The 26,663-nt window shown below is 46.6% G+C and overlaps 1 protein-coding gene across 7 annotated transcripts in view; it reads left to right on the top strand.

Moving 5' to 3' along the window:
• Positions 1-26,663, top strand: part of WWC1 (WW and C2 domain containing 1) — a 180,519-nt gene that overhangs the window by 133,603 nt on the left and 20,253 nt on the right. For 4 of the 7 annotated variants that reach the window (XM_055285310.2, XM_055285308.2, XM_055285305.2 and 1 more), the window contains exons 12-17: positions 2,410-2,518; positions 3,081-3,161; positions 4,471-4,557; positions 5,586-5,778; positions 16,620-16,772; positions 19,440-19,531. In XM_055285310.2, the coding sequence (XP_055141285.1) occupies positions 2,410-2,518; positions 3,081-3,161; positions 4,471-4,557; positions 5,586-5,778; positions 16,620-16,772; positions 19,440-19,531 (715 nt within the window). Of the gene's footprint in view, positions 1-2,409; positions 2,519-3,080; positions 3,162-4,470; positions 4,558-5,585; positions 5,779-16,619; positions 16,788-19,439; positions 19,532-26,663 lie in introns of all 7 variants that reach the window. The other 3 variants (XM_055285304.2, XM_055285309.2, XM_055285303.2) reach the window with 1 other exon arrangement.

The raw sequence follows: 26,663 nt of genomic DNA, 5'->3' as shown, positions 1-26,663 counted from the left end.
CCTCCCAAGCAGCTGAGATTACAGGTGCACACCACCGTGCCCGGCTAATTTTTTGTATTTTTAGTAGAGACAGGTTTTCACCATGTTGGCCAGGCTGGTCTCGAACTGCTGACCTCAGTTGATCCACCCACCTTGGCCTCCCAAAGTGCTGGGATTACAGGTGTGAACCACCAAGTCCAGCCCCTTTTATCCCCATCTTAAAGATGAAAAAAGTGAGGCACAGTGAGGTTAAAAGACTTGTCTGAGGTTAGTCCCACAGAGTGAAATGGCAAGACCAGGCAGGACTGGCACAAGGACCACCTGCTCAGAAGGCACACTGTTATCCATGTGCCGGGTTCTGTCTACAAAAAGCTCGTGCTCCTGGCTCCAGGTGAGGCCAGCTAGAAGCAGCCAGACCCATATTAGCCCTGTGGCTCCAGGCATGGGCAGGAGTGCTGCTGCTGTGCCCAGAATTATCCATTTGTGTACAAGGGCCAATGGGAGCATGGTAGGGAAATGAGGTTTCCTTGTTAACTAAAGGCTTTGAGTGCCAGTGGTTTCCTTAGAAGAGGAGCCGAGAGATCCCTGGGTTTCCCTCATCAGGAAGGGAGCCTTGCTGAGTGCTTTCAAAATAAAAGCAAACACCCTACTATAGCAGGTGGCAAGTATCAGAAAATTGTTCCCTGGAGAGGAGGGGGTGCAGGTGGAACCTCTAAGAAGGCTCAAGGAGCGTGCCTCTGATGACAATATTAAGCCAAGTCAGGACACTCAGACCCCAGCTATGTCCTGTGAAGTGACCCCCTCCTCTCCCCTCCCCAACAGTGTCCTTGGGGCTTGTAGGCCTCAGACAGCACATTAGGCTGGGCACACACAGGTCTCGGGATGGCATTTCCTTTTTGCCATCTCCAGAAGCCTTTCCTGCAGCGAGCAATGCCAGGCAGAGCTCAGACGCTAAGCAGGTTATGTGATTAGTGCCACTCTTCAGTCAGCAGACAAATTAATCTCCTTAAGTGGTTTAGTGGAGGTTGGAGATGCGTGGGTCTGAAAGCAGGAGGTCTCCACGGGCTCAGCAGGCATGGGACGCAGGCTCAGTTTCCCCAGCGCCAGCACTTGCAGTCTCCTAGGCCCTCCTCGTCACCCATCGCCGTCCCCAGCCTGCCATGCCCTGGACTCTGTGCCCCTCAATGCTGCGAGCCCTTGCCCTTCTCCAGTCTGTCCGCAGATGCTCAGAGGTGTTAGCTGTGAGGTTTTAAGATCTGGATCCGGCCTTCCCCGCTGCAAGGAGGGCAGGAACTGTCTTATTAATCTTTGTAGTTCTGAACATGGCAATGGGCCTGGCTCATCGTGAGTGTTCCATTACTTGGGCAAGGAAGGAATATGCAGCATGTGTTGAGTGCTTAGTTATGAGCCTCAGAGCAGAGACTTTCAAGGGCCCCTGTTAAGGGTAGGGAAGAGGAGGAGCTGAATTCGGAGTGGAAAGGGATAGGCAGTGGAAGAACGGGTGCTTAATCTCTCCCTTCTCTGTCCTGAGGGTCCAGGGGCTGTTATTTTGCCCCAGGTGGGTAGGGATGGATCTGTTAGGTTGGTGCAAAAGTAATTGCGGTTTTTGCCATTGAAAGTATGGATATCTACAGTGATAGGAACAGTAGTGGCAATAAGGATAGTTGTAATGAGTTTTGCAGAGCACTTCGCCTGCCTGCACCAATCTGTATATTAAGGACTTCCCTTATAATGTCTTGCTGAGTCCTCTCAACAGCCCTATAAGTAGGTATTATTATCCAAGTTTTACAAATGAGGCATCTGGGGCTTAACAGGATTAAGTCAGTATCTCAAGGTCATGAAGCAGTAAGTGGTGGAACCGGATTTGAATCCAGGCAGTTTGACTCCAGAGCCTGGGATGGTAAAACACAAAATCACATGTGACTCCTTCCATCACCCTAAAGCAAACTTCTAAAAAATTTTTTTTTGCTTTAGCATTTAGAGGTGGTTGGAATTTGGTGGAACCGTCTTTCATCCATAGAGAGTGTATCAAAATTGGGAGCTCAGGCTCCCAAAATCCCAAAGTATTGGGATTACAGTGGCTCATGCCTGTAATTCCAACACTTTGGAAGGCCAAAGGAGGCAGATCGCTTAAGACCAGGAGTTCAAGACCAGCCTGAGGAATATGGCAAAACCCCATCTCTACAACAAAATAATAATAATTTAAAAATTAGCTGGGTATGGTGGCACATGCCTGTAGTTCCAGTACTTGGGAGGCGGAGGTGGGAGGATCACCAGAACCCGGAGTGATCGAGGGTGCAGTGAGCCATGATTGTGCCACTGCACTCCAGCCTGGATGAGTGAGACCCTGCCTCAAAAACAAAACAAAATTGGGAGTTGCAAAGGCAGTTTTCTGGTTCCTGAACCTCCCTTTCCATTTTCCTTCCCTAGCTGTGAATACAGCCCAGGGGTGTGGCCTGAAAGTGGCCTGTGTCTCAGCCGCCGTATCAGATGAGTCAGTGGCTGGAGACAGTGGTGTGTACGAGGCTTCCGTGCAGAGGTAGGTGTCTGGGTGCTGGCTCTCTCTGTGGCCCTGTAAGCCATGAACTCTGAATATCCAGAGCCTAGGCCTGTGGAGTGGCTTAGGTTTTGGCCCCCACAGTGTGTGGGAGGAGCCCCAAGAGGGCGCGACCCCACCTTCCTCTTGGCAGCCTAAGGCACAGACAGCATAACTTTTCCTGGGGTTAGAGATGCTTCAGGTTTGGGGAGTGCTAGTTCTGTGGTAGCTACGAAAAAGGTGTATGGCTAAGGAGCAAGCGCTAGAGAAAGGGAGGGCGCCTTAAGAGAGGAGTCCAAGCTGGGCATAGTGGTGTGAGTCTGTAATCCCAGCTACTTGGGAGGCTTCAGTGGGAGGATCACTTGACACAAGGAGTTCGAGACCAGCCTGGGCAACATAGTGAGACCTCATCTCTAAAAATTTTCTTTTTATTAAAATTTTAAAAAGGACCTGGAGGAAAGCTGAGCAAACCCCAACTTTCCTTCCTGGGGATGTAACCTCAGCCTCCCAGAACAGTTTGTTCACTGCAGGGAAGCCTAACTCCCCCTCTGCTGTTGCCTTTCAGACTGGGTGCTTCAGAAGCTGCTGCATTTGACAGTGACGAATCGGAAGCAGTGGGTGCGACCCGAATTCAGATTGCCCTGAAGTAAGTGACAAGGACTAGGAGGACAGAAGGAATGGTCTGTGTGGGGTCTCTTCTTCATCCGCAGCATTCCCCAGCATTTACCTTCACAGCCGCCCAGGGTGGAAGGCAGCACCAGCAGGACCTGCTGGCCATTGCAGCTTCTTAACTGAAGGGATGCTGATTCGTTCCTACCTCCCAGCCATCCGCTTTACAGATAGGAGAAATGAGGTTTTAAAAGACCTTGTGACTTGGCCCAACTCACTGAGCTGACTGGTAGCAGAGCCAGGACTGGGACTGAGACCTCCTGCCTCTCAGTGTGTTTGTTCATTGTTGCTGTGGCTTTTGTCTTTCCATCCCGTCTAGGTTTCATCGGTCTGGATGGAAGTTGATCAGTGGGGGCTGCAGCCCAGATTGGGTTGTTCTTTTTGTTTTCTTTTGTTGGGGGATGATCTCAATTTTTTTTTTTTTTTTTGAGACAGGGTCTCACCTGTCACCCAGGCTGGAGTGCAGTGGTGCGATCTTAGCTCACTGCAACCTCTGCCTCCTGGGTTCAAGCAATTCTCCTGCCTCAGCCTCCCAAGTAGCTGGGATTACAGGAGTGTGCCACCATGCCCGGCTAACTTTTGTATTTTTAATAGAGATGGGGTTTCACCATGTTGGCCAGGCTGGTCTCAAACTCCTGACCTCAAATGATCTGCCTGCCTCAGCCTCCCAAAGTGCTGAGATTACAGGCATGAGCCACCACGCCTGGCCTTCAATATTTTTTAATAGGAATTAGTTGACAATATTTCCATATCATGAAATTTCACCCACGTTTATGGGTTCTTTTTAAAAATTCAGACAACTGGCTGGGCGCGGTGGCTCACACCTATAATCCTGACAGTTTGGGAGGCTGAGGCAGAGGGATCACTTGATTCCAGGAGTTCAGGACCAGCCCAGGCAACATGATGAAACCCCCTCTCTACTAAAAATAGAAAAAATTAGCTGGGTTTGGTGGTGCACACCTGTAGTCCTAGCTACTTGGGAAGCTGAGGTGGGAGGATCACCTGAGCCTGGGAGGTCGAGGCTACCATGAGCCCTGATCATGCCACTGCACTCAACCTGGATGACAGAGTGAGACCCTGTTTCAAAACAAAAAAATTTTTTCAAACAATTGGCAGCTCTAGCTCTACATCCCTGCATGGCAGCAAAGCACTGGGCCTGTGCTGTTGGGCTCACCATAGTCCCCAGGGCAGCCAACAGCCACGTCCTGTGACTTTTAACAGAGAGAAGGAATGAGAGAGATGAGTGTGTTACTAATAGGTACTTCATATGCCCCTTTTCATTTCAGGTATGATGAGAAGAATAAGCAATTTGCAATATTAATCATCCAGCTGAGTAACCTTTCTGCTCTGTTGCAGCAACAAGACCAGAAAGTGTGAGTATGTAGCTGGATGGGTGTATATCATACTCTCACCCTCTGGAGTTACCCGGGGGGTCACTTTTCTGCCCTGTCCTGATCCAGTTATGGGCCTTGTCAAGGCACTGTGGGTTTGTAATGCATATGACTGTGATGCTCAATGTCAGTTCTGTGCATGTGAATACAGGCGCAATGGCAAGCCCACCACCTGTAAAGACAAGCACTCTCTAGATGACTGTGTGAATTCCTGCCCCATTACGTGCTGAGCACCTGCTGCATGCCAGCTCTAGGAATGGGGTGGTGAGCAGAGCCTTCCTGGGCCCTACCCTCCTGGACTTGGAGCCTCATGGAGAAGATGGTCACAGTCTGTTTTATCTTCTCCTAAGCTCAAGTGTTCCTTGCAGAGAGAGATGGGTCTTCTGTTTCCAAGAGTCAGCACCAGTCATTGTGCTTCTCTTGGAGGGGTGTGACTGCGTGTTACCTTGATGCTGATGGGATGCAAACACCTGCTCTGTCCGCATGTGGGCTCCTCCCATGGTAGATGGGTTTATCCTTTATTGCACTCATCTGCCTCCAAGTTTTCTCCGATTGTAAGGCCTGGAGGGTGGCAACAGAAGCTTATGTGTCTGTGGTCTACACCCAGCCAGACTGTGAGGGTGGCACATGTGGGAAGAAGGAAGGGCAGGAAGGTGGGCAAAACAGAAGGAAGACAAGATGGGATGCTTGGGTCGATTTCAGTCTTTTGCCCACACAGACGGTGCCAGGTGGAATAGCCTCCTCCATAGCTCACTGGTACTCAGGCCGGGGCATCTGTGGGATAATGCCTAGAAGTGAAGGGTCTGGACCAAAGGACAAATGCATCTGGAATTTTGTTTGATTTGTCAAAGTTCCTTCCAGTGTATAGGGGCCTGCTTCCCCGGATTCCTCACTTCTGCAAACTCTCATCCACTGTTGTTTGCTTAGGGATTTCAGCAGCTGTTTAGTCCAAGATTTTAGCCCCAGGCATGGGCTGACCCAAGATTTCCTGCGGTTCTGTCTCCCTCTAGTAATATCCGCGTGGCTGTCCTTCCTTGCTCTGAAAGCACTACCTGCCTGTTCCGGACCCGGCCCCTGGATGCCTCAGACACTCTAGTGTTCAATGAGGTGTTCTGGGTATCCATGTCCTATCCAGCCCTTCACCAGAAGACCTTAAGAGTCGACGTCTGTACCACCGACAGGAGCCATCTGGAAGAGTGCCTGGTAAGGGCTGTGTCTGGCTGGCTGGCTGGCTGGCTGGCCTTCTGTGTTTATGGGGATTGGTCTACCCTGAGCTTCAGGAAGAAGGCTCGAAGGAGATGCAGGTTGTGCTATCAATCAGGCTCATCTTGGATTCTAGGCAGCGAGACTTCCACAGGTGAATGTTGTTCTCAGACTTAGGGTGGGAGGGAAGGAGCTCTTTCACGAGAGGAAGAGTGATGGACCTGAGAGTGCCTTTTAAAACTGCCAGAACCTGGAAAAGGCCACATACCGCAGCTTTACTATGCAGCATGAGAGAATAGATAAGAAGCACAGACTATGGCTGTGTAGTGGCTTATATCTGTAATCCCAACCCTTTGGGAGGCCAAGGCCAGAGGATCACTCAAGTGCAAGAGTTCGAAAGCAGCCTGGGCAACACAGCAAGACCCCGTCTCTACAAAAAATAAAATTAGCCAGGTATAGTGGTGCATGCTTGTAGTCCTAGCTACTCTGGAGGTTGAGATGGGAGGATCCCTTGAGCTGCAGTGAGCTGATCATGCCACAGCATTCTGGCCTGGGCAACAGCAGAACCCTGTGTCAAAAATAAAAAGAAAAAAAGCACAGAATAATGAAAACAAACACATAGGCATTCACATCCCACCTTTACCACTTGCTGTATAGCTGGATGACCTTGGGCAAGGTACTTAACATCTCTGATCCTCATTTTTCTTATCCCTAAAATGCAAATGATAATGCCTCCATCCTACCCACTAGAAGAATCTTCATAAGGATTGAGATAGCACCCGTAAAGCACCTCTTCAAGTGTCTGATCCACAGTGGGTTCTCATTGAGTGGGGCCATTGCCAGCCTCCTCCCTGAAACTGACCTCCTCCAGCTTCCATCTCTCACTGCATTGGCAGGAGTCAGGACTGGGGATGAAGTAGCCCAGGTACATTGTATCCTAAGAGACAGGCAGACCCAAGTGCAGACAGATACTCAGCTTTCCCATCTGTAGAAGGGGGATTTATATAATAGCTAACTCGGGTTTGTGATGTACAAGTGAATTAAAAGAAGTAAAGGGCTTTGTTAACCCTGATGCCATTTAGTGTTAGAGTACTTTAATGATAACTCAACTGTGGGCACAAAGGAGCCCAAGCGTGGGCATTATACCTAGAAGGTCACTCCACTCATGCTCAGATCTGTACTGGGACCTTGTTGTGTCCCCACCCCTGTGTCTGGGGCTGAGGATTCAATGGGGGAGCCAAACAGACAAGGTGCCAGCATTGATGGCTAAGATGTAAACAAACTGTGAGGAGGGCCATGTTGGAAATGGATGGGTTGAAGTGATGGAGGAAAATGTGGGGTACGTGCAAAGGGGAGAAACAAGATGTGTACACCCCTCCGAGCCTCTCCTGCCTCCATTTCTGGAAGCTGGAAGGTGGAGACTCTGTCACTGCCTTCTCGGAGGGCTCGCCCGTTTCTCCTGCTATAAATCATAGACCTTTGCCCAGAGAAGGGAATCTCTTTGCTCTCCATCCTTGCCTTGATCTGCATGCGCTATATCTGTTTCTCTATCATGGCATTGTGGGGCCACATCTTGGATTGTGGCCTGGGGCTGTCACCAGGCTTGCCTTTCCAGCCGTGTCTCCTCACAATCTTCAATTCTCGGTCTCAGTTCCCATATCTGTAAAATCTGGCTCATACTGCCTTCCTGGAGGTGGTTCTCTGAAGACTAAATAGGTTGCTGAAGCAGCTCTTCAAACTGTGCCATGCACACAAGTTACCTGGAGCTCTGGCTAAAATGCAGATTCTGATTCAGCAAGTCTGGAGCAGAACCTGAGATTCTGCATTTCTGACAAGCTCCCAGGTGAGGCCAGTGCTGCTGGTTCCTGGATCACACTTTGTGTAGCAAGAATGTAGAGCAGCAAAGTGTTTGCACTTTGTGCTCACTGGATATCAGTTCCCATCTCTTTCCTTCTTAGCTGAGTACAATGCAGCATCACTGCCATTGATGTTGTTACTGACAATAATGCAATAGTTAATGACAGTAGGATGCAGTTTATATGGCAGGCACTGAGTTAAGCTCTTTACATGCATTATCTCTGTTTTTTTTTTTTTATTTTAGACTGAGTCTTGCTCTCAGTCTCTGGAGTGCAGTGGCATGATCTCGGCTCACTGAAACCTTCACCTCCCAGATTCAAGCAATTCTCCTGCCTTAGACTCCAGAGTAGCTGGGACTATAGGCGGGCACCACCACACCCGGCTAATTTGTGTATTTTTAGTAGAGGCGGGGTTTTGCCATGTTGGCCAGGCTGATCTTGAACTCCTGACTTCAAGTGATCCGCCTGTCTCCACCTCCCAAAGTGCTGGGATTACAGGTGTGAGCCACCATCCCCAGCCCATTATCTCTATTGATCCTCACTCCAACCTTGCAAAATAGGTAGCGTATTCCAGTGGAGAAACTGAGGCACAAAGAGGTGAAAGACCTTTCCTATCACAGGAAGGTGGCAGAAGCCGTATTTGAACCCCAGCAGGTCTACCTCTGAAGTCCACACACGTCAGCGCCTCTCTGTTGTCTCTTTGCCAGCACAGGGCTCCCTGGAGCCCAGAGGTGGGGGTGGTGACTTGAAGGGGTTGGCAAGCCTGGGCTCCTCCAGCGAAGCATTCCCTTGGCCCTGGGCATTCCTAAGTGAGAAGAGGCTCAATCCTATTTTCTTCTCCTAATTGGATGCCTTTTATTCCTCCTTCCTAATTGAAGTCTGGTCATTGCTGGTTGCCATGGCAGCAGCCAAAGCGCTCATCTCACTGTGGCTTGTCTCTGCCTGCGGCCAATGGGAAACCTCCTTTCTCGTATACGGTGGGGACATGGAGTGTCAGGCTGTCGTATTCTGGTGGCTGGAGGAGGAGAGGAAGTGAGATGGGAGGAAAAAGGGCCTGTCCGCTCCCACGCAGAGACTCCGGGCAGCAGGGTGTGTGGAATCCCCAGTCTGTTTCCAGCCAGGCAGCAGCAGCAACTGTACTGAGCCGAGTCTGTGTGTCTACCAGTGGGCTAAAAACTTCATGTGCAGTATCTCATTTAATCTTCGCGATGGCCCCAGGAAGATAAGGGATCAAGGCCCAGAAAGGCTAAGTAAACTGCCAGGTCATCCAAGGACAAAATGGCAAAGCCTGGATTTGAACAGAGACTCCAGCTTCCTTATGTGTAGCCATCTCACCGTGCTACTTCTCAGGGGGTTACTATGAGTGTCTCTCATGTCCCCAGACCCAGATTACAGGTTGGGAGGAATACACAGCCCACCTTCCCAATATCGCAGGCAACAGTTCCACCAAATGCCCTAGCATGGCATTGCAGGGGGCCTAGTTGCCCGCTGCTCTACTGCTGAGCTCAGTGCCACCCAGCCCGGACTCTCTCAAGCTAGCTTGCTTCTCAGGCCCCACTTACGTCCCATGGTTCACCATTACAACCATTCCCTTGCCTCCTCTCACTTTGGCATACTAACTTGGCAAAACCCAGCCCTGTCAAAGTGAATACTCCACCCCCTCCTCTCCAACTGAGCAACTGGAAAAAATAGTGCACACAACCACGCTGTATGGTGTCATTTGGAAATGGTGATCACTCACTTCCCATGAGCCCTGAATGCTGCCCAGAAATTATACTGTATCTCCCTGGACCATTTACTCACCCACTCATCACAATGACTAATTCATACTTCTCTCAGGGAGAGAAGAGAGGACAGACTCAGAAGAGGGCCCCCACACCATATCTAGCTGTTCTTGTAGGTTCTGCCATTTCCCTGGCTTCTGAGGATGGGCCTTCTGCACTCCTGTCTGAGGCCACCGCCCCCATTTTCTCGCAAGGACATTACTCCAGCAGCCATTCCGCTCTTTCCTCCATCTTCAATTTTCCCTCCTCCACTGGATCCACCCTATCAGTATATCATCATGCTGTTGTTTCTCCCATGCTCAAAACAAAACAAATTTTTTTTTTTTGACAGAGGATCTTGCTTTGTTGCCCAGGCTGGAGTGCAGTGCTATGAACTCAGCTCACAGCAGCCTTGACCTTCTGGGTTCACGTGATCCTCCCACTTCAGCCTCCCCCATAGCTGGGACTACAGGCACATGCCGCCATGGCCGGCTAATTTGTGTATTTTTTGTAGAGATGGGTTCTCACTATGTTGCCCAGGCTTGTCTTGAACTCCTGGGCTCAGGCAGTCCTCCCGCCTCAGCCTCCCAAAGGGCTAGGGGTTACAGGCGTGAGCCACCACGCCAGACCTAAAACTTTTTTCACCCCATTTCCACTTCAAACTACTACATTGTTTCTTTCCCTTTCTTTATGGAAAAACTTGAAAGAGGTGTTCCCTTCCTCTCTGCAACCCAGTCCACACGGACTTTGGCCCTCATCTTTCTTTTTTCTTTTTTTTTTGTTTTTGAGACAGAGTCTGTTGCCCACGCTGGAGGGCAATGGCGTGATCTCAGCTCACTGCAACCTCCGCTTCCCGGGTCCAAGCCATTCTCCTGCCTCAGCCTCCCAAGTAGCTGGGACTATAGGCACGTGCCACCACACCTGGCTAATTTTTGTATTTTTAGCAGAGATGGGGTTTCACCATGTTGGCCACGCTGGTCTCAAACTTCCCTCAAGTGATCCGCCCACCTTGTCCTCCCAAAGTGTTGGGATTACAGGTGTGAGCCACCATGCCTGGCCTGGCCCTCATCTTTGTACCGACGGTGTGCTCATCATGTTCATCAGTGAGCTCCTTGTTACCAGACCAGAGGCCAGCTCTCCATCTTCCTTCTGGACCTGCCAGCTACACTTGCCACAGTGGCTGACTCCACCTCCTTCAACATCCTTTGCCCTTGCTTGGCCTCCTGGTTACCTCGCTCTTCCATTGTTCTCCCCTCACCTCTAGCATCTTGGTCTCCTTTGCTGATTCTTCCTCATTTCCCTGACCTCCCTATGTCAGAGGGCCCAGAGCTGGGTCCTTGATCCTCCCCTTTTCTACTCATTTCCTTGGTGATCTCATTTTGTCTCCCAGCTGCAAACCCATCCCAAGTGCAGGGCTCCAGCCTGGGCCTCCCCACTCGCCTCGAATCTCGTATCTCCACTGCCTGTTGTGCATCTTCACTTAAATGTAAAATAGGACCTCAAACTAACATGGCCAAAAGAATGCCCCTGACCTTTCATCCTGTGTCTCCGCTGTCTCAGCCGATGGCAATCTCATTCTTCCATTGCTCAGGCCAGACACCTTGCAGTCATCCTTAACCCGTCTCTTTCCCTCACCCCATCCTCTTAGCTCCACCTTCAAAAGAACCCTAGATTCCACTTCTCACCGCTTCCCCAGACCCAAGCCACTGTCTTCCTTTACCTGGATGATGGCAGCCATCTCCTACTTGGTTTCTCGGCTTCTGTCCTTTTCCCCTTCCTCTTTTTTCAACAGAGTAGCCAGACTAATCCTGTTTAAATGTAAATCAGTGCATGCCATTCTTTCACTAAAACCTTATGATGGCTTATGTCTCCACCTAGAGTCAACACCTGTGTCCTTTGCCTGGCCTCCAAGACCCTTTGGGATTTGGCCGCTTCTTATCTCTGGGATTATATCCCCAAAACTCTTCCTCCAGCCTCGTGTTCCTTGAATACACCAACATGTGCTCCCCTCCAGGCCTTTGCACTTGCTGTGTCCTCTGCCTGGCATTCAGTCCTCCCAGGTGCTCCCTCACCTCCTTCTGGACTTTGTTCAAATGTCACCTTCTCAGTGAGGTCTTCCACCCTATATAAATCCCATTACCCTCTCTGCTTTCCTATCCCCTCCTAGCCCCTTTCCCTGTAGTATTTTCTCTACAGCACCTTTTATCACCTAACATTTCGCTGTACCTCATAGATTATAGGGTACATGTTATCTTTACGTTTTATTTCTGAAATCAAGATGCACTGTGTACTAGATGACAGGTTATAGTTTCATTGGCAACTATTTCTCTTTCTTGGTGCATAAAATAATGGTACACTTTTAAATGATGGCATCTTAGATTTGATGAAACACAGTATGGAGTTTACCTATGGAGTTGTTGTCTGATTCCCCTAGACGTGAATATAAGGTCTTGGGGCAGGAATATTTATCTGCCTTCAATTCTGCTCTATCTCCAGCACCCAGAACAGTGCCTGGCACATAAGACTTCTCAGCAGATTTTTGGGTGTTGAATAAGTGAATGAATGAATACGTAAATGCCCTCAAAAGTGCATCCAGTTTACTGAGGTAGACAATACTCACAGCTGTGAGCCGGCCCCAGATAAACAGTGTATCTTGTTGGAATTAATAATAATCTGCTGGAGGTGTTACACCTCAAAGCTGTGATCCTGGTCCTTTCCCCTCATACCTCACACATGGCCTGGCATGTTCTGAACTGTAATATCCAAATCGCTGTCTATCTCCCTAGGAAACCGTGAGCCCCGTTTTGGGGAAGAATCATGTCTTACATGCTTCTGTGGCTCCAGAGTCTGCGAAGGGCTTAGGGAGTTTCTATTGAATGAGTAACTGAGTAATAGACAAATATTTGTATACATGTACATTTATTCTGGGTGTCTGAAGTGTGGCAAGCATTTAATTCCCTCTGATCCTCCCAATAGGCTGGTAGGTAGGAGTTATTTTCCCTGTTTTCCAGATGAGGAAGCTGGTACTAAATAAGTGAAGTGTCAGCATCGTGCTTTCTTCCTCTCCCCACGCACCACTGTGCTCTCAGAAACCACCTTTCACTGTCCCAGACCTAGCACAGCCCTGCCACGTTCCAGTGCATCCTGATGAACTGTAGCCCCCATAATCCCCATGTGTTGTGGGAGGGACCTGGTGGGAGGTAATTGAATCATGGGGGCTGTTACCCCCATGCTGCTGTTCTCGTGATAATGAGTGTGTTCTCATGAGATCTGATGCTTATATAAGGGGCTTTTCCCACTTTTGTTCGGCACTTCTCTTTGCTGCCACCATGTGAAGAAGCAAGTGTTTGCTTCCCCTTCTGCCATGATTATAAGTTTCCTGAGGCCTCCCCAGCCATGCTGAACTGTGAGTCAACTAAACCTCTTTCTTTTATAAATTACTCAGTCTCGGCCGGGCACGGTGGCTCACGCCTGTAATCCCAGCACTTTGGGAGGCCGAGGCGGGCGGATCACGAGGTCAGGAGATCGAGACCACGGTGAAACCCTGTCTCTACTAAAAATACAAAAAATTAGCCGGGCGTGGTGGCGGGCGCCTGTAGTCCCAGCTGCTCCGCAGGCTGAGGCAGGAGAATGGCGTGAACCCGGGAGGCGGAGCTTGCAGTGAGCCGAGATCGCGCCACTGCACTCCAGCCTGGGCGACAGAGCGAGACTCTGTCTCAAAAAAAAAAAAAAAAAAATTACTCAGTCTCGGGTATGCCTTTATTAGCAGCATGAGAACGGATTAATACACTTGGCTACAGGTCCATTTTGCAAACTGGCATTTGGTATTTCTACCACCCATCAGCACAGAGTCTGGGTAGCCCCTTCCACCCACCAACACTGGTGTGTTAGGGGAAGGTGAGCTGACCACCTTCCCAAACCTGACCAGGGCTCATTTTTGCACATGTTGAAACAATAAAGCCTCTGAGGAATGATTAGTTAGTTTGTAGTAATTTCTAGGAAGGGTGTAGGGGAAAAAAAAAAACAGTAAAAATATTAAGTCACTTGAAATAATTCCTTTCTCTGTGAGCTTATAGTCAGTCAGGTTAGTTTGTTATAGTTTGTTTTTATTTTAAGGGATATATTTACATAATTCAAAGAAAAATTGTATGGAAAGGTTTATTGAAGAGAAATCATGCTCTCTCCCCACCCCAGCCTCACCACCTATCCTATATAGGTGACCACTTTGATTAATTTTTTTTTCATCTTTCCATTATTTCTTGTGCGCATATGATCATGTTCACTCCCCCTGGCACCTCAAACATGGTGCAATATGTAGATAGACTATAGACACAGATATACTTACCCCCTCTCTCTTGCACAAAAGGTAGCATATTATATATTCTTTTCTGCACCATGCTATTTTTTCCCCTTAACAATATAGCCTGGCCATCTCTCTGCATCAGTAAAAAGAGATCTTCCTCTTTTTTACATGGCTATATAATCCATTGTATGGATAGATTATAGTTCTTTTAGTCTGTTCCCTGTTGCTGGACCTTTGGGTCATTTAAAATCTTTTGCTATTGGCCGGGTGCCTCACATCTGTAATCCCAGCACTTTGGGAGGCTGAGGTGGGCGGATCACCTGAGATCGGCAGTTCGAGACCAGCCTGACCAACATGGAGAAACCCCGTCTCTACTAAAAATACAAAAGAAAAAAAAAAAAAATGGCCAGGCATGGTGGCACGTAATCCCAGCTACTCTGGAGGCTGAGGCAGGAGAATCACTTGAACCTGGGAGGCAGAGGTTGTGTTGAGCCAAGACCATGCCATTGCACTCCAGCAGCCTCGGCAACAAGAGCAAAACTCTGTCTCAAAAAAAAAAAAAAATTTCGCTATTACAAAGAGGGTCAGAATGAATACTCTTGTTTGTAGGTCATTTTGTACTTGTGCAGGTTTCTGCAGGTGTACCTGTGGGATAGACAGCTACAAGGAGAATTATTCAGTCGAAGGGTAAAATGCATTTATATTTTTGCTAGATATGACTAAATTCCTTCCATTGGGTTTCTGCCATTTTACAGTTCCACGAGCAAGGTGAGAGAGGGCCTATTTCCCCATAACCTCACCAACGGCATTTGTTGTCAATTTTTTTAACTCTTGCAAATTTAGTGGAGAAGAAATGATACGCAGTTTTCTACCTCACTTAGAATTAATTACTTGTTCAGTTCCTGAGTTCCTTGGGAGAGTGCTGGCTCCCAGAAGGTGGAACCAGGTGGGGACCATCATTATCCTCAGTACATAACACAGAACCTAGTGCTTAATATAAGTAACACAGAATGGGTATTCAACAACAAAAAAATCAAATAACCCAATTTGAAAAGGTGAAAGGACTTGAATAGACATTTCTCCAAAATTAATATACAAATGGCCAACATGCATGTGAAAAGGTGTTCAGCATTACTAGTTATCAGAGCAATGCAAATCAAAACCACAGTGAGATACCACCTCACACATATTTGGATGATGGCTATCAAAAAACCACACAAAATAACTAGTGTTGGTGAAGATGTAGAGAAATTGGAACTCGTGTGCATTGTTGGTGGGATTATATGCACTCCCTTAGCGAGTCTTAAGGTAAACAGTGTAGTAGTTCCACTAAAAAATTAAAAATGTAACTACCATATGACCTGGCAATTGTACTTCTGGGCATATATTCAGGAGAATTGAAAGCAGGGTTTTGTTGTTGTTTTGTTTTGTTTTGTTTTGTTTTGTTTTGTTTTGTTTTTGAGACAGTTTTGTTCTTGTTGCCCAGGCTGGAGTGCAATGGCACGATCTCAGCTCACCTGCAACCTCCATCTCCTGGGTTCAAGCAATTCTCCTGCCCCAGCCTCCCGAGTAGCTGGGATTACAGGCATATGCCACCATGCCTGACTAATTTTGTATTTTTAGTAGAAATGGGGTTTCTCCATGTTGGTCAGGCTGGTCTCGAACTCCCGACCCCAGATGATCCACCCGCCCCAGCCTCCCAAAGTGCTGGGATTACAGGCGTGAGGCACTGCGCCCGGCCTGAAAGCAGGTTCTTAAAGAATTACTTGGCCGGGCGCGGTGGCTCACGCTTGTAATCCCAGCACTTTGGGAGGCCGAGGCGGGCGGATCACGAGGTCAGGAGATCAAGACCACGGTGAAACCCCATCTCTACTAAAAATACAAAAAATTAGCCGGGCGTGGTGGCGGGCGCCTGTAGTCCCAGCTACTTGGAGAGGCTGAGGCAGGAGAATGGCGTGAACCCGGGAGGCGGAGCTTGCAGTGAGCCGAGATTGCGCCATTGCACTCCAGCCCGGGCGATAGAGCGAGACTCTGTCTCAAAAAAAAAAAAAAAAAAAAAAAAGAATTACTTGTACACTCATGTTCATAGCAACACTGCTCACAATAGTGAAGAGGTGGAAGTAACCCAAATGTCCATCAACAGATGACTGGATAAGCAAAATGTAGCATACCCATACAGTGGAATATTATTCAGCCTTAAAAAGAAAGGGCGATCTCTTAGCCCAGGAGTTCGAGATTACAGTGAGCTATGACCACATCACCGCACTCCAGCCTGGGCAACAGAGTGAGACCCTACCTCCAAATAAACAACAACAAAAAAGGAATAAAATTCTGATACATGCTACGACACAGATGGACCTTGAAGGCATTGTTAAGTTCAATAAGCCAGTCACAAAAAGACAAATACTATATGATTCCAATTATACGAGGTATCTAAAGTCATCAAATTCATAGAAACGGAAAATATAGTGGTGGTTACCAGGGGCTGTGGGGAAGGGGAAAAAGGAAGTCGTTGCTTAATAAGTGTAGAGTTTCAGATTTGCAAGATGAGAATGTTCAGTAGATCTCTTTTCCGACAATGCGCGAAATGTTTAATACCACTGAACTGTGCACTTAAAAGGGCAAAGATGGTAAACTAAAGGTTTTTTTTATCATAGTTTTTTTAATTAAAAAAATTCATAGGATAAGTCTTCAGTAAAGATTTGGCAAATGATTAAACCAATCAACGAATGAATGAATGAACAAATGAGTTAATTGGAAATGTTAACAACTTGGCCTCTCTTCCTGCCGGGATGCCTACCTCTCATCTGGAGTGGTGTTTTTTCCATGCTGTCCCCTTGAACCAAATTCCCTGACACCTGGTGTCCCCACCCCCCTGCCCCCCGCCTCTTATGTTCTCCTTGTTTCCATCCCCAACAGGGAGGTGCCCAGATCAGCCTGGCGGAGGTCTGCCGGTCTGGGGAGAGGTCGACTCGCTGGTACAACCTCCTCAGCTACAAATACTTGAAGAAACAAAGCAGGGAGCTCAAGCCAGTGGGAGTCATGACCCCTGCCCCAGGGCCTGCCAGCACGGTGAGCTGGGACCAGGTGCGCCACCCTCCCACAAGGCAGCACCTGGATGTTGGAAGGGAAAGCCTCTCCCAGAACTGGAGGTGGTCGGGCATCATGAGAGGAGAACAATGGGGTGGAGGAAGTAGGAGAAGACAGGGAAGGAGAGATCTCCACTAAGGGGCAGGCGGCTCCGCTTCCGCAACTTGTACTCTTCCACATCTGTTTTTCCTCCTTCTGTCCTTTGCTCTACCTAATACCACTTGGCTAAGGAAAACCTTAATTCATGATTTTTTACAAATGAAATGGAGAAGGAGGTAGAAAACTATGGAAGATAAAAGATGAGCCTTTCTTGGGCCCCTACTTTGTTCAAGGTCCATAGTGGAGGCTTTGTATAAGAGACAGCTGGAAGTCATGGGAAGAGAATCAGAGGGCTAGGTCAGTCATATCACCTCTCTGAGCCTCCAATTTTTAATGTCTAATATGAGCCTTAAAAGGTTGTTATGAGGATGGGCACGGAGCCTCATGCCTATAATCCCAGCACGTTGGGAGGCCGAGGCAGGAGGATCTCTTCAGGCCAGGAATTCAAGACAAGCCTGGGCAACATGGTGAGGCCTGTCTCTACCAAAAAAAATAATGATAATAATAAAAATAAGAAAATAGTTTTTATGATGCTTTGAAGAAATATTTTTAAAGAGCACTTGGTAACTGTTCCATTATGACTTTGTTATTTGAAAATCTTGGCCGGGCGTGGTGGCTCATGCCTATAATCCCAGGGCTTTGGGAGGCCGAGGCAGGAGGATCTCTTGAGGTCAGGAGTTCGAGACCAGCCTGGCCAACATGGTGAAACCCTGTCTCTACTAAAATTGCAAAAATTAGCCAAGCAAGCATGATGGCAGTCATCTGTAATCCTAGCTACTAGGGAGGCTGAGGCAGGAGAATTGCTTAAACCCAGGAGGCAGAGGTTGCGGTGAGCCAAGATTACACTGTTGCACTCCAGCCCGGGCAACAGAGCAAGACTCCAGCTCAGGAAAAAAAAAAAAAGAAAGAAAGAAAAGAAAAGAAAAAAAATCTTATATTTGCCTATTTTCAGTGAAAAAATATGTTTTGTTTTCATTTTAGTGCAGTACGCTTTAATGTATTAAAATATCCTTAAACTGTCTCGCCTGTTTGGAAAGCCCAAACCTCCTGGGCAGGTAGACTGGTCAGGACTCAGTTGAGCAGCAAAGTGAGTCTTACATATAGGGTGTTGGACTCCTACGGGATCCTGGCCATATCAAAAAGTTAAATAGAGAGTGTTTTGGATTCAGGTTTTCTTGTAATTCTCTGTAGTGATTCTTCCCTCTCTGTAGAGGTTGTTCCCTCTGTCAGTACTTGGTTAGTTTGGACAGCCACTGCCTAGAATTTCAATGGAGGGGATGGGTTGGGACATACAGGTAAAGATAAGGGTAGCAAATAGATAAATTAAGTCTATTTTCTTTTTCTCTTTCTCCTCCTCCTCTCCTTTCCCTCCCCACCCCAACTTCTTTTTCATCATCATCATCAACATCATTTTCTGTACTTCCTTTTGCATCAGGCACTGTTCTGTTTATTATGTGCAGTTTACCAAGGCTCAGAGAGATAACCAAATTACATTAAGATGTACATCTCATCAGCAAAGCTAGATCTCAAACCCAGGTCTCTCACTCCAAAAGCAGACAGTGAGCTGGTAAAGGTCTTGAAACTCCTCTCCTTCCTAGAGCATGACCTTGAGTAAGTAACATCAACCCTAGACACACTAGTTCTCTCCTTCCTGTTTCTCAAGCGAGTCATAATAATTCGCACCTACCGGGATGGTTGTAAAAATTAAATAAGATGCTACACATAAACCATCTTTCACAGTGCCTGGTATATACCAGGCCTTCAGTTGACTTTAGTTCCCTCTTTCCCTCCTTACAAGAAAATGTCAGGAATTTTTCAGGCTCTGGCCCACACTACCAAGGGTAACTACAAATTAACCATGTGCTCAGAAAACTACAGGATCCAGTTTTTGCTTTAGTATTAGCTACCATTTACTGGATGTCAATTATATGCCAGGTATTCTTCTATGTTCCTTATGTAGAGTCTCAATTAATCTTCATAACAACCCTTTCTAGCAGTTATTAGAGGAAACAGTCTCAGAGAGGTTAAATAGTTTCCTCAAGTCACATGGGCTTTTTCACTGTAGATACCATTCAGTATAAATGTTCCTCTTTCAGGAAGCCCTCCCTGAATGCAACTTCCCAAGCTTTATCACTGCTCCACTGTTCCCAAACAGCCAATACTTATCTCTCCTATTACCTCTCTTCTATGTCAAATCCTTATTGCGTTATGTTATTGATGGTTCACACGTTGGTCTGATGACGCTGTGGTCTCCTTACAGTCAGAGACCTTAATTCTCTCGCACTTCACTGCTAAACTTGGCTGTCTTCCACCACGATTCTGAGTAGGTTCATACATACAGGAGCTATTCTCTGGAGAACTGCTAGTTGAAGGAATTAAGGACAATTTTTCCAGTTTATCAGTGACCTTGGGCAGGACACTTGACCACTCTGGTCTTTGGTTTCACCATCAATTCACTGGGAGGGTCACAGCTCTGAGATGCTCTGATTCCTGGCAGGTAGGGTGGCACCTACATTGTACCCAATGACCCAGCAACCTTTGTCTCTATAGGACGCTGTGTCTGCTCTGTTGGAACAGACAGCAGTGGAGCTGGAGAAGAGGCAGGAGGGCAGGAGCAGCACACAGACACTGGAAGACAGCTGGTGAGTGAGCACGCCCTTGGGCCTCAGGAGCTGCCCTGCCTGGACCTAGGCCCAGCAATGAGATCCCCCAATGCCAGTGCAACTAAGAGAAGGGTTCCACTGGGAAGGTTGAGAACCCCTCTCCTCACAGGTTCTCTACAGGCAAAAAGGCAATGTAACCTAGTACGATGGTTCCCAGAATTCCTTTCAAATTTGCCATTTTGTTTCCCATGAATCACCTATGCTAGTTCACACCTAATGTTCTTTATCTTGATATAGTGACATTTATTTTGCTAAAAAAAAAAACAGTAAAGAAACTTTATGTTACTCTAAATGGAAAATTTGTGTAGTTTGCCATAAATTAAAGAGTTCTTGGGAATTGCATTTGACTTTCAGGAATGGAGAGCAGAAATATTAGACAGAAATAAAATAGAAGTTTACTTGTTCTTCACTTAAGAAGAAGAGGGCCAGGCACGGTGGCTCATGCCTATAATCCCAGCACTTTGGGAAGCCGAGGTGGGCGGATCACGAGGTCAGGAGCTAGAGACCAGCCTGACCAACATGTTGAAACCCTGTCTGTACTAAAAATATAAAAATTAGCTGGGCGTGGTGGGGCGCGCCTGTAATCCCAGCTACTCAGGAGGGTGAGGCAGGAGAATCACTTGAACCCAGGAAGGGGAGGTTACAGTGAGCCAAGATTACACCATTGCTCTCCAACCTGGGTGATAGAGCAAAAAAAAAAAGAAGAGGAATGTAATCCCAGCTATTCGGGAGGCTGAGGCAGGAAGATTGCTTGAACCCATAGTGAAACCTCATCTCAAAAAATTTTTTAAATAATGGGAGAGGTCAGGCGTGGTGGCTCATGCCTGTAATCCCAGCACTTTGTAAGGCTGAGGCGGATGGATCACCTGAGGTCAGGAGTTCGAGATCAGCCTGGCCAACATGGCGAAACCCCATCTCTACTAAAAAATACAAAAATTAGCCGGGCATGGTGGTGTGCACCTGTAATCACAGCTACTCGGGAGGCTGAGGCAGGGACAATTGGTTGAACCCAGGAAGCAGAGGTTGCAGTGAACCGAGATTGCGCCACTGCACCCCATCCTGGGTGACAGAGTGAGACTCTGTTTAAAAAAAAAAAAAAAACGGGAGGAAGCAATCCAAGGCTATCCAATTCTGTCAGCCCCACGGTATTACTGCGAATCCAGGCTCCTTTCCTCTGTCAGCTTTGCTGTCTTTACTATGTGACCTCCATCACCAAGGCTGCTTTATAGCCCAAGATGGCTGCTGGATCACCAGCCATCAGGCAGGTAACCATCAGGAAAGAGGAAAGACAAAAGAGAGCATGCCTGTGTACACCTTTTACCTAAGAAGCATTCCTGAATGTCCCACACAGCAACTTCTGCTTGCTTCTCATTGGCCAAGCTTAGCCACTTAGCCTGCCTAACTGCAAGCGAGACTAGAGAATGAGGTCTGTTATTTGGGTACGAAAATCAAATTTCTGTTACTAAGGGAAAAAGTGGATACTGGGTAGACCAAGAGCCAAGTCTGCTTCAAAAGGTAACTGTGGAAAACACAATGTAACGAAAATAAAGCAATATTATTAGTCTAGTTAGATATATTGCTTGCTAAGCCTGAGCCTTCTCTCCCGTTATTAAAAAAAAAAAAAAAAAAAAAGGTTAGCAAATGTTTCAGCAATGTTGAAGACATGCTATTGCCAAAGAGAGACTTTCTCCTTGATGTAATCAAAATGTCTGAACAAGAATTGAAAAGGGGACAACTTTCTCCCTTTGTAATTCAGTGCTATTTAATTCCTTGTATCATGAGAAAGGTCTCATCATACACTTTAAGAAACAATGACATAGACTAGGGTTTGAAACTTGGATTTTTCATGTTTTGTGTAACCTTCGGCAAAGTATTTTTTAAACTTTTTATTGCAGTGTAAAATACATACGGAAAATTCACCTAAGCATAGAGCTCAGTGAATTTTCAGAAAGAAAAACTCCTCTGTAACTAGCACCAAATCAGGAAGCAGAATGTGACGAGCACCACAGAAGCCCGCACCTTGTGTCACTGTTGGGCAAGTCGCTCTAACCTTGTCTGAGGCTCATCTGAAAACTGAGGAAATAATACTATGTAAGGTTACTGAAAGAGACTCAAGGGAAAGGCACTAATGAAGATCAAGTGCAAAGCACATGGTAGACCCTCAATACATGGTCGAAATTATTGTTAGGAAAAAGAGAAGGAACGTTCCTCACTACTGGCTGGAAACAGGGTAAATCCCATGTAGGAAATGGCCACAGCCTATGAGTCTTGCCATTTAGCAGGAAAAATAAGTTGGTCTTAAGTGCATGTGCTTTAAATTCAGATAGATATGGATCTGGAGTCTAGCTCAGCCAACTTCCTTCTGGGATCCTATTTCTGATCAGTAAGACCTTACTGAGCATTAGTAAGTTTTAAAAGCTCCCTGGGTGATTCTAACGTGCAGCCTGGGCTAAATATCACAGCTGTAAACTTCCATCTCCTCATCTGTGAAATAGAGATTTAGAAAACAGCCACTATGTCATGGGGTATTTTGCAAAATTCAGTAAAATTATGCATGATAAGCGCTTAACACAGACCCTGACCTAGAGGAAGCATTCAATAACTCTTCCGTATTATTATTCTCTTAGAGCCCCAAATTATATATTTAGTCTCAGACGGCGCCCTCCCTTAATATCTTTTACTCCAGAGGTCAGCAGATGATTTCTGGAGAGGGCCAGATGGTAAATATTCTTTGCCTTGTGGGTCGTAGGAATTCTGTTGCATCCCCTCACCTCTGCTATTGCAGTGTGAAAGCAGCTGTAGGCCGTATGTAAACCAATGACAGTGTCTGTGTTCCACTGAAATGTCATTTATGGACACTGAAATTTGCATTTTATATAATTTGCACCTTTTCACCAAGTAGTCTCCTTTTGATTTTTTTTTCAGCCATTTTAAAATATAAAAACCATTCATGGCTTAGACTATCCAAAACAAAGCAGCAGGCAGGATTAGGCCCACTGGCTATAGTTTGCTGATTCTTGTTTTACTCTTCTCCCTTACTATTTTTTCATGTGATAAAGTGGATGGCAAGGTTCCTGGAATTTTTGTATGTTCCTTTGTTAGTTTAGGGTTCTCTCTAAATTGTCTCAATCTCTCTCTCCCGCTCCTTTTCTCTCTCTTTCTTTCTCTCTCTCTCTCTGTCTCTCCCCACTGACCCCTGGCCATCTCCCTCTCTCTTTCCTTTCCTCTCTGTTTCTCTGCCTCTCTCTTTCTCCCTGGCACACTGCTGTGCCACACTCTACTACGGATCACACAGGCAAAGGTCTGATGCCAGAAATAGGCCCAGGACCTATCTCCCAAAACCCTGGCACAAGATCAGTGGTTTCCACCAAATTCCAAGCTTGTGCTGCAACTTTTCAAGCCGTCTCCTAGCAACTGCCTTCTGTTCCTTCTCCCTTTGTGGCCCCCTGTCTCCACACCCCCTGCCATTCAAACTTCCCCCAGACGCTGTCTTACAAAGAGGGCTGGGGATCCCAGAGCTGCTGTAGTGGGGTAAACCATCTGCAGCCCCCTCCCCTAGACTGGAAGCTTCTCTTGGTCCTGGGATGTTAACTGGCCTTGCCATGCCTGCTCATCTCTGGAGTCTTGTGTTTTGGTCTTCAAAAGGCTGTCTGTGTGTTCCAATTTACAGTCCTTCCTCGGCACCCAAAACCCAGCATGTCACTGGTACTCTCTCTTTTTATTTTATTTGTTTTTATATGTCTTTAAATCATATAATCAGAAGACTGGATTTTTTTTTTTTAAGATCCACAAGCAAAATAAAACTAAGAGTGTTAGAAAATGCAGGAGAATGACACCAAACAATACTAGAGGGAAAAATCTTTGTATTTGCCTCCTTGGGAACTTGTATTTGTCTAGGGCAGATGCTGAGAAGTGGCATTGCTGGATCCCAGGACATGTGTTTTTTATATTTTAATAGACATCATAGAATAGTTCTCAAATAAGATTTTTTTTTTTTTGGTTTTTTTTTTTTTTTTTTTTTTTTGGGACGGAGTCTTGTTCTGTTATCCAGGCTGGAGTGCAGTGGCACGACCTCAGCTCATTGCAAGCTCCGCTACCTGAGTTCACGCCATTCTCATGCCTCAGCCTCCTGGGTAGCTGGGACTACAGGCGCCCACCGCGACGCCCGGCTAATTTTTTGTATTTTTTAGTAGAGATGGGGTTTCACCATGTTAGCCAGGATGGTCTTGATCTCCTGACCTCGTGATCCACCCACCTCCTCCTCCCAAAGTGCTGGGATTACAGGCGTGAGCCACTTCGCCTAGCCATAAGATTTTATTAATAAATGCTCCCACCGGCAATGATTAAGAGTACCCTAACCTACAGCCTCTCTGACAATCTAATCAAACTGCTGTAACTTAATTAAGCATATGTACGTTTTTTATTTTAACAGATAAGGCTAAATTGCCTTCAGAATGTAAATTGGCTGCTCTCCTTTACACTTCCCACAGGGATATGCCTGTTTCTGTACCTTCACCAGCACTTGATATTACCAGATTTTTTTTCCCGCTTTGCCACTCCAGTGGGTGAAAAGATATTGTTGATTTTAATTATTTTTCTCTTTACAATTAAAATTAAGTTGGGGTTTTTTTTTTATCATCTTGGAATATTTAGATCAGATTCACAGTCAAATAGAAGAGACTCCCATAATGGTTGAGCACTTAGTGGATCTAGACAAACCTGTTTTGCAAACCTGGCTCCATGACTAGCCTGCCACATTGGACAAGGCCTCAGGCCTCTGCCCCTCACTTTTTGAATCTGGGAAATGGAGATGATCTCTTTGAGCACTGTTGTGAGGCATAGCACCTGGAGCTTATGGAGCCCTCAATAAGTACTGGTCAATGTGTCTTCTGCAGAGGGCTTTGTGGAGGGGCTCCCTGTGTGTTCACATGTTTAACAGCCTTTTTTTTTTTTTTTTTTGAGACAGTTTCACTCTTGTTGCCCAGGCTAGAGTGCAATGGTGCGATCTGAGCTCATTGCAACCTCCACCTCACGGGTTCAAGTGATTCTCCTGTCTCAGCCTCCCAAGTGGCTGGGATTACAGGCATGCGCCACCACGCCAGGCTAAGTTTGTATTTTTAGTAGAGATGGGGTTTCTCTATGTTGATCAGGCTGATCCCTAACTCCCGACCTCAGGTGATCCACCCACCTCAGCCTCCCAAAGTGCTGGGATTACAGGCATGAGCCACTGCACCCGCCAACAGCTCTTTTATTTGTAGATAGAGAGGCTGCTGGGGCCAAGGAGGAGAGCCAAGGCCCCTCCACAGCAGCAGTCCTCATCTAAGTACAGAAGAGGTTTTAATTGCAGAGTTGTGAGTAGAGATCCAAAATGCATTCTCCCCACTGGGAAAATCCTCAGGGAGATTTTGTGTTTCCCTACACTCTTGCCAAGCCAGCTAGCTGGATGTCAGATTCTCTGCTTTTGGCTGGGATTCTTTTGGCTCAGTATGATAACACTGTCTCATGCTGATCAGAAGCCGGGCAGTTCTGTATGTCTTTCAGAAGTCAAGATGGGAATAGAGATAAGTTACTGCTTAACAAATACAGCCTATTTGTCACACCAAATCCTTCCAACCTTAGAGTCCAAGGGAAATGGAAAGTTTTAAGGACTGTCACCGAAAATCTCTTCAGCAAATGCTGTTGGAACAATTAGATATTCATATGGAAAAAAAAATAAACTTGAACACGTACATCATGTATAAAAATTAATCTGTGGCTGGGCGCGGTGACTCACACCTGTAATCCCAGCACTTTGGAAGGCTGAGGTGGGTGGATCACAAGGTCAGGAGATCAAGACCATCCTGGCCAACATGGTGAAACACCATCTCTATTAAAAATACAAAAATCAGCTTGGCATGGCAGCACGTGCCTGTAATCCCAGCTACTCCGGAGGCTGAGGCAGGAGAATCGCTTGAACCTGGGAGGCAGAGGTTGCAGTGAGCCAAGGTCGCACCACTGCACTCCAGCCTGGGCAACAGAGCGAGATTCCGTCTCAAAAAAAAATAAAATTAATCTCAAATGGGTTATAGAGCTACACATAAAACCTGAAATTATAGAAGTTCTGAAAGTGTAAGAAAGAAACTGTTCACAACTTTGAGGTAGGCAAAGATTTCTTAGGACATAAAAAGTACAAACTGTAAAAGAAAAAAATCAATAAATTGGGCTTTATCATAATCAAAAACTTACGATCTTTGGAAGACACCACTTAGAAAATGAAAAGGCAAGCCACAGACTTAGAGAAAATCGTGCAGTCCATGTACCGGACCAAGGATTCATAGCTCAAATATATTAAGATTTCTTACAACTCAATAATAAGACAACCCAATTTTTTTATTATTTATTTATTTATTTATTTTGAGACAGAGTTTTGCTCTTGTTGTCCAGGCTGTGATCTCGGCTCACTGCAATCTCCACCTCCCGGATTCAAGCCATTCTTCTGTCTCAGCCTCCCAAGATTAGCTGGGATTACAGGTGCATGCCACCACGCCTGGCTAATTTTTGTGGTTTTAGTAGAGGCGACTCGGTTTTATCATATTGGTCAGGCTGGTCTCGAACTCCTGACCTCAGGTGATCCACCACCTCGGCCTCCCAAAGTGTTGGAATTATAGGCGTGAGTCACTGTGCCTGGCCAACAACCCGATTTTTAGGGGGCTGGAGATTCTAACAGACACTTCACTTAGGAAGATGGTCATAAATGCATGAAGAGTTTCTCAACAAGAAAATGCAAATTAGGCCAGGCTCAGTGGCTTACACCTGTAATGCTCACACTTTGGGAAGCTGAGGCGGGAAGATTTCTTGAGGCCAGGAGTTCAAGATCAGCCTGGGAAACAAAACCCCATCTCTGCAAAAGATTTACAAAATTAGCTGGGCATGGTGGCACGTGCCTGTAGTACTAGCTACTTGGGAGGCTGAGATGGGAGAATCAATCACCTGAGCCCAGGAGTTCGAGGCGACAGTGAACTATGATCACAGCATGGCACTCCAACCTTAGCCTTGGCGACAGAGCAAGACCCTGTCTCTAAAAACAAAGAAAGAAAAAAGAAGAAAATGCAAATTAAAACCCAACAAGATG

This window comes from Symphalangus syndactylus, chromosome 7 (assembly GCF_028878055.3).
Source record: "Symphalangus syndactylus isolate Jambi chromosome 7, NHGRI_mSymSyn1-v2.1_pri, whole genome shotgun sequence".
NCBI lineage: Eukaryota > Metazoa > Chordata > Mammalia > Primates > Hylobatidae > Symphalangus > Symphalangus syndactylus.
This window is presented reverse-complemented; position numbering and strand designations above follow the sequence as displayed.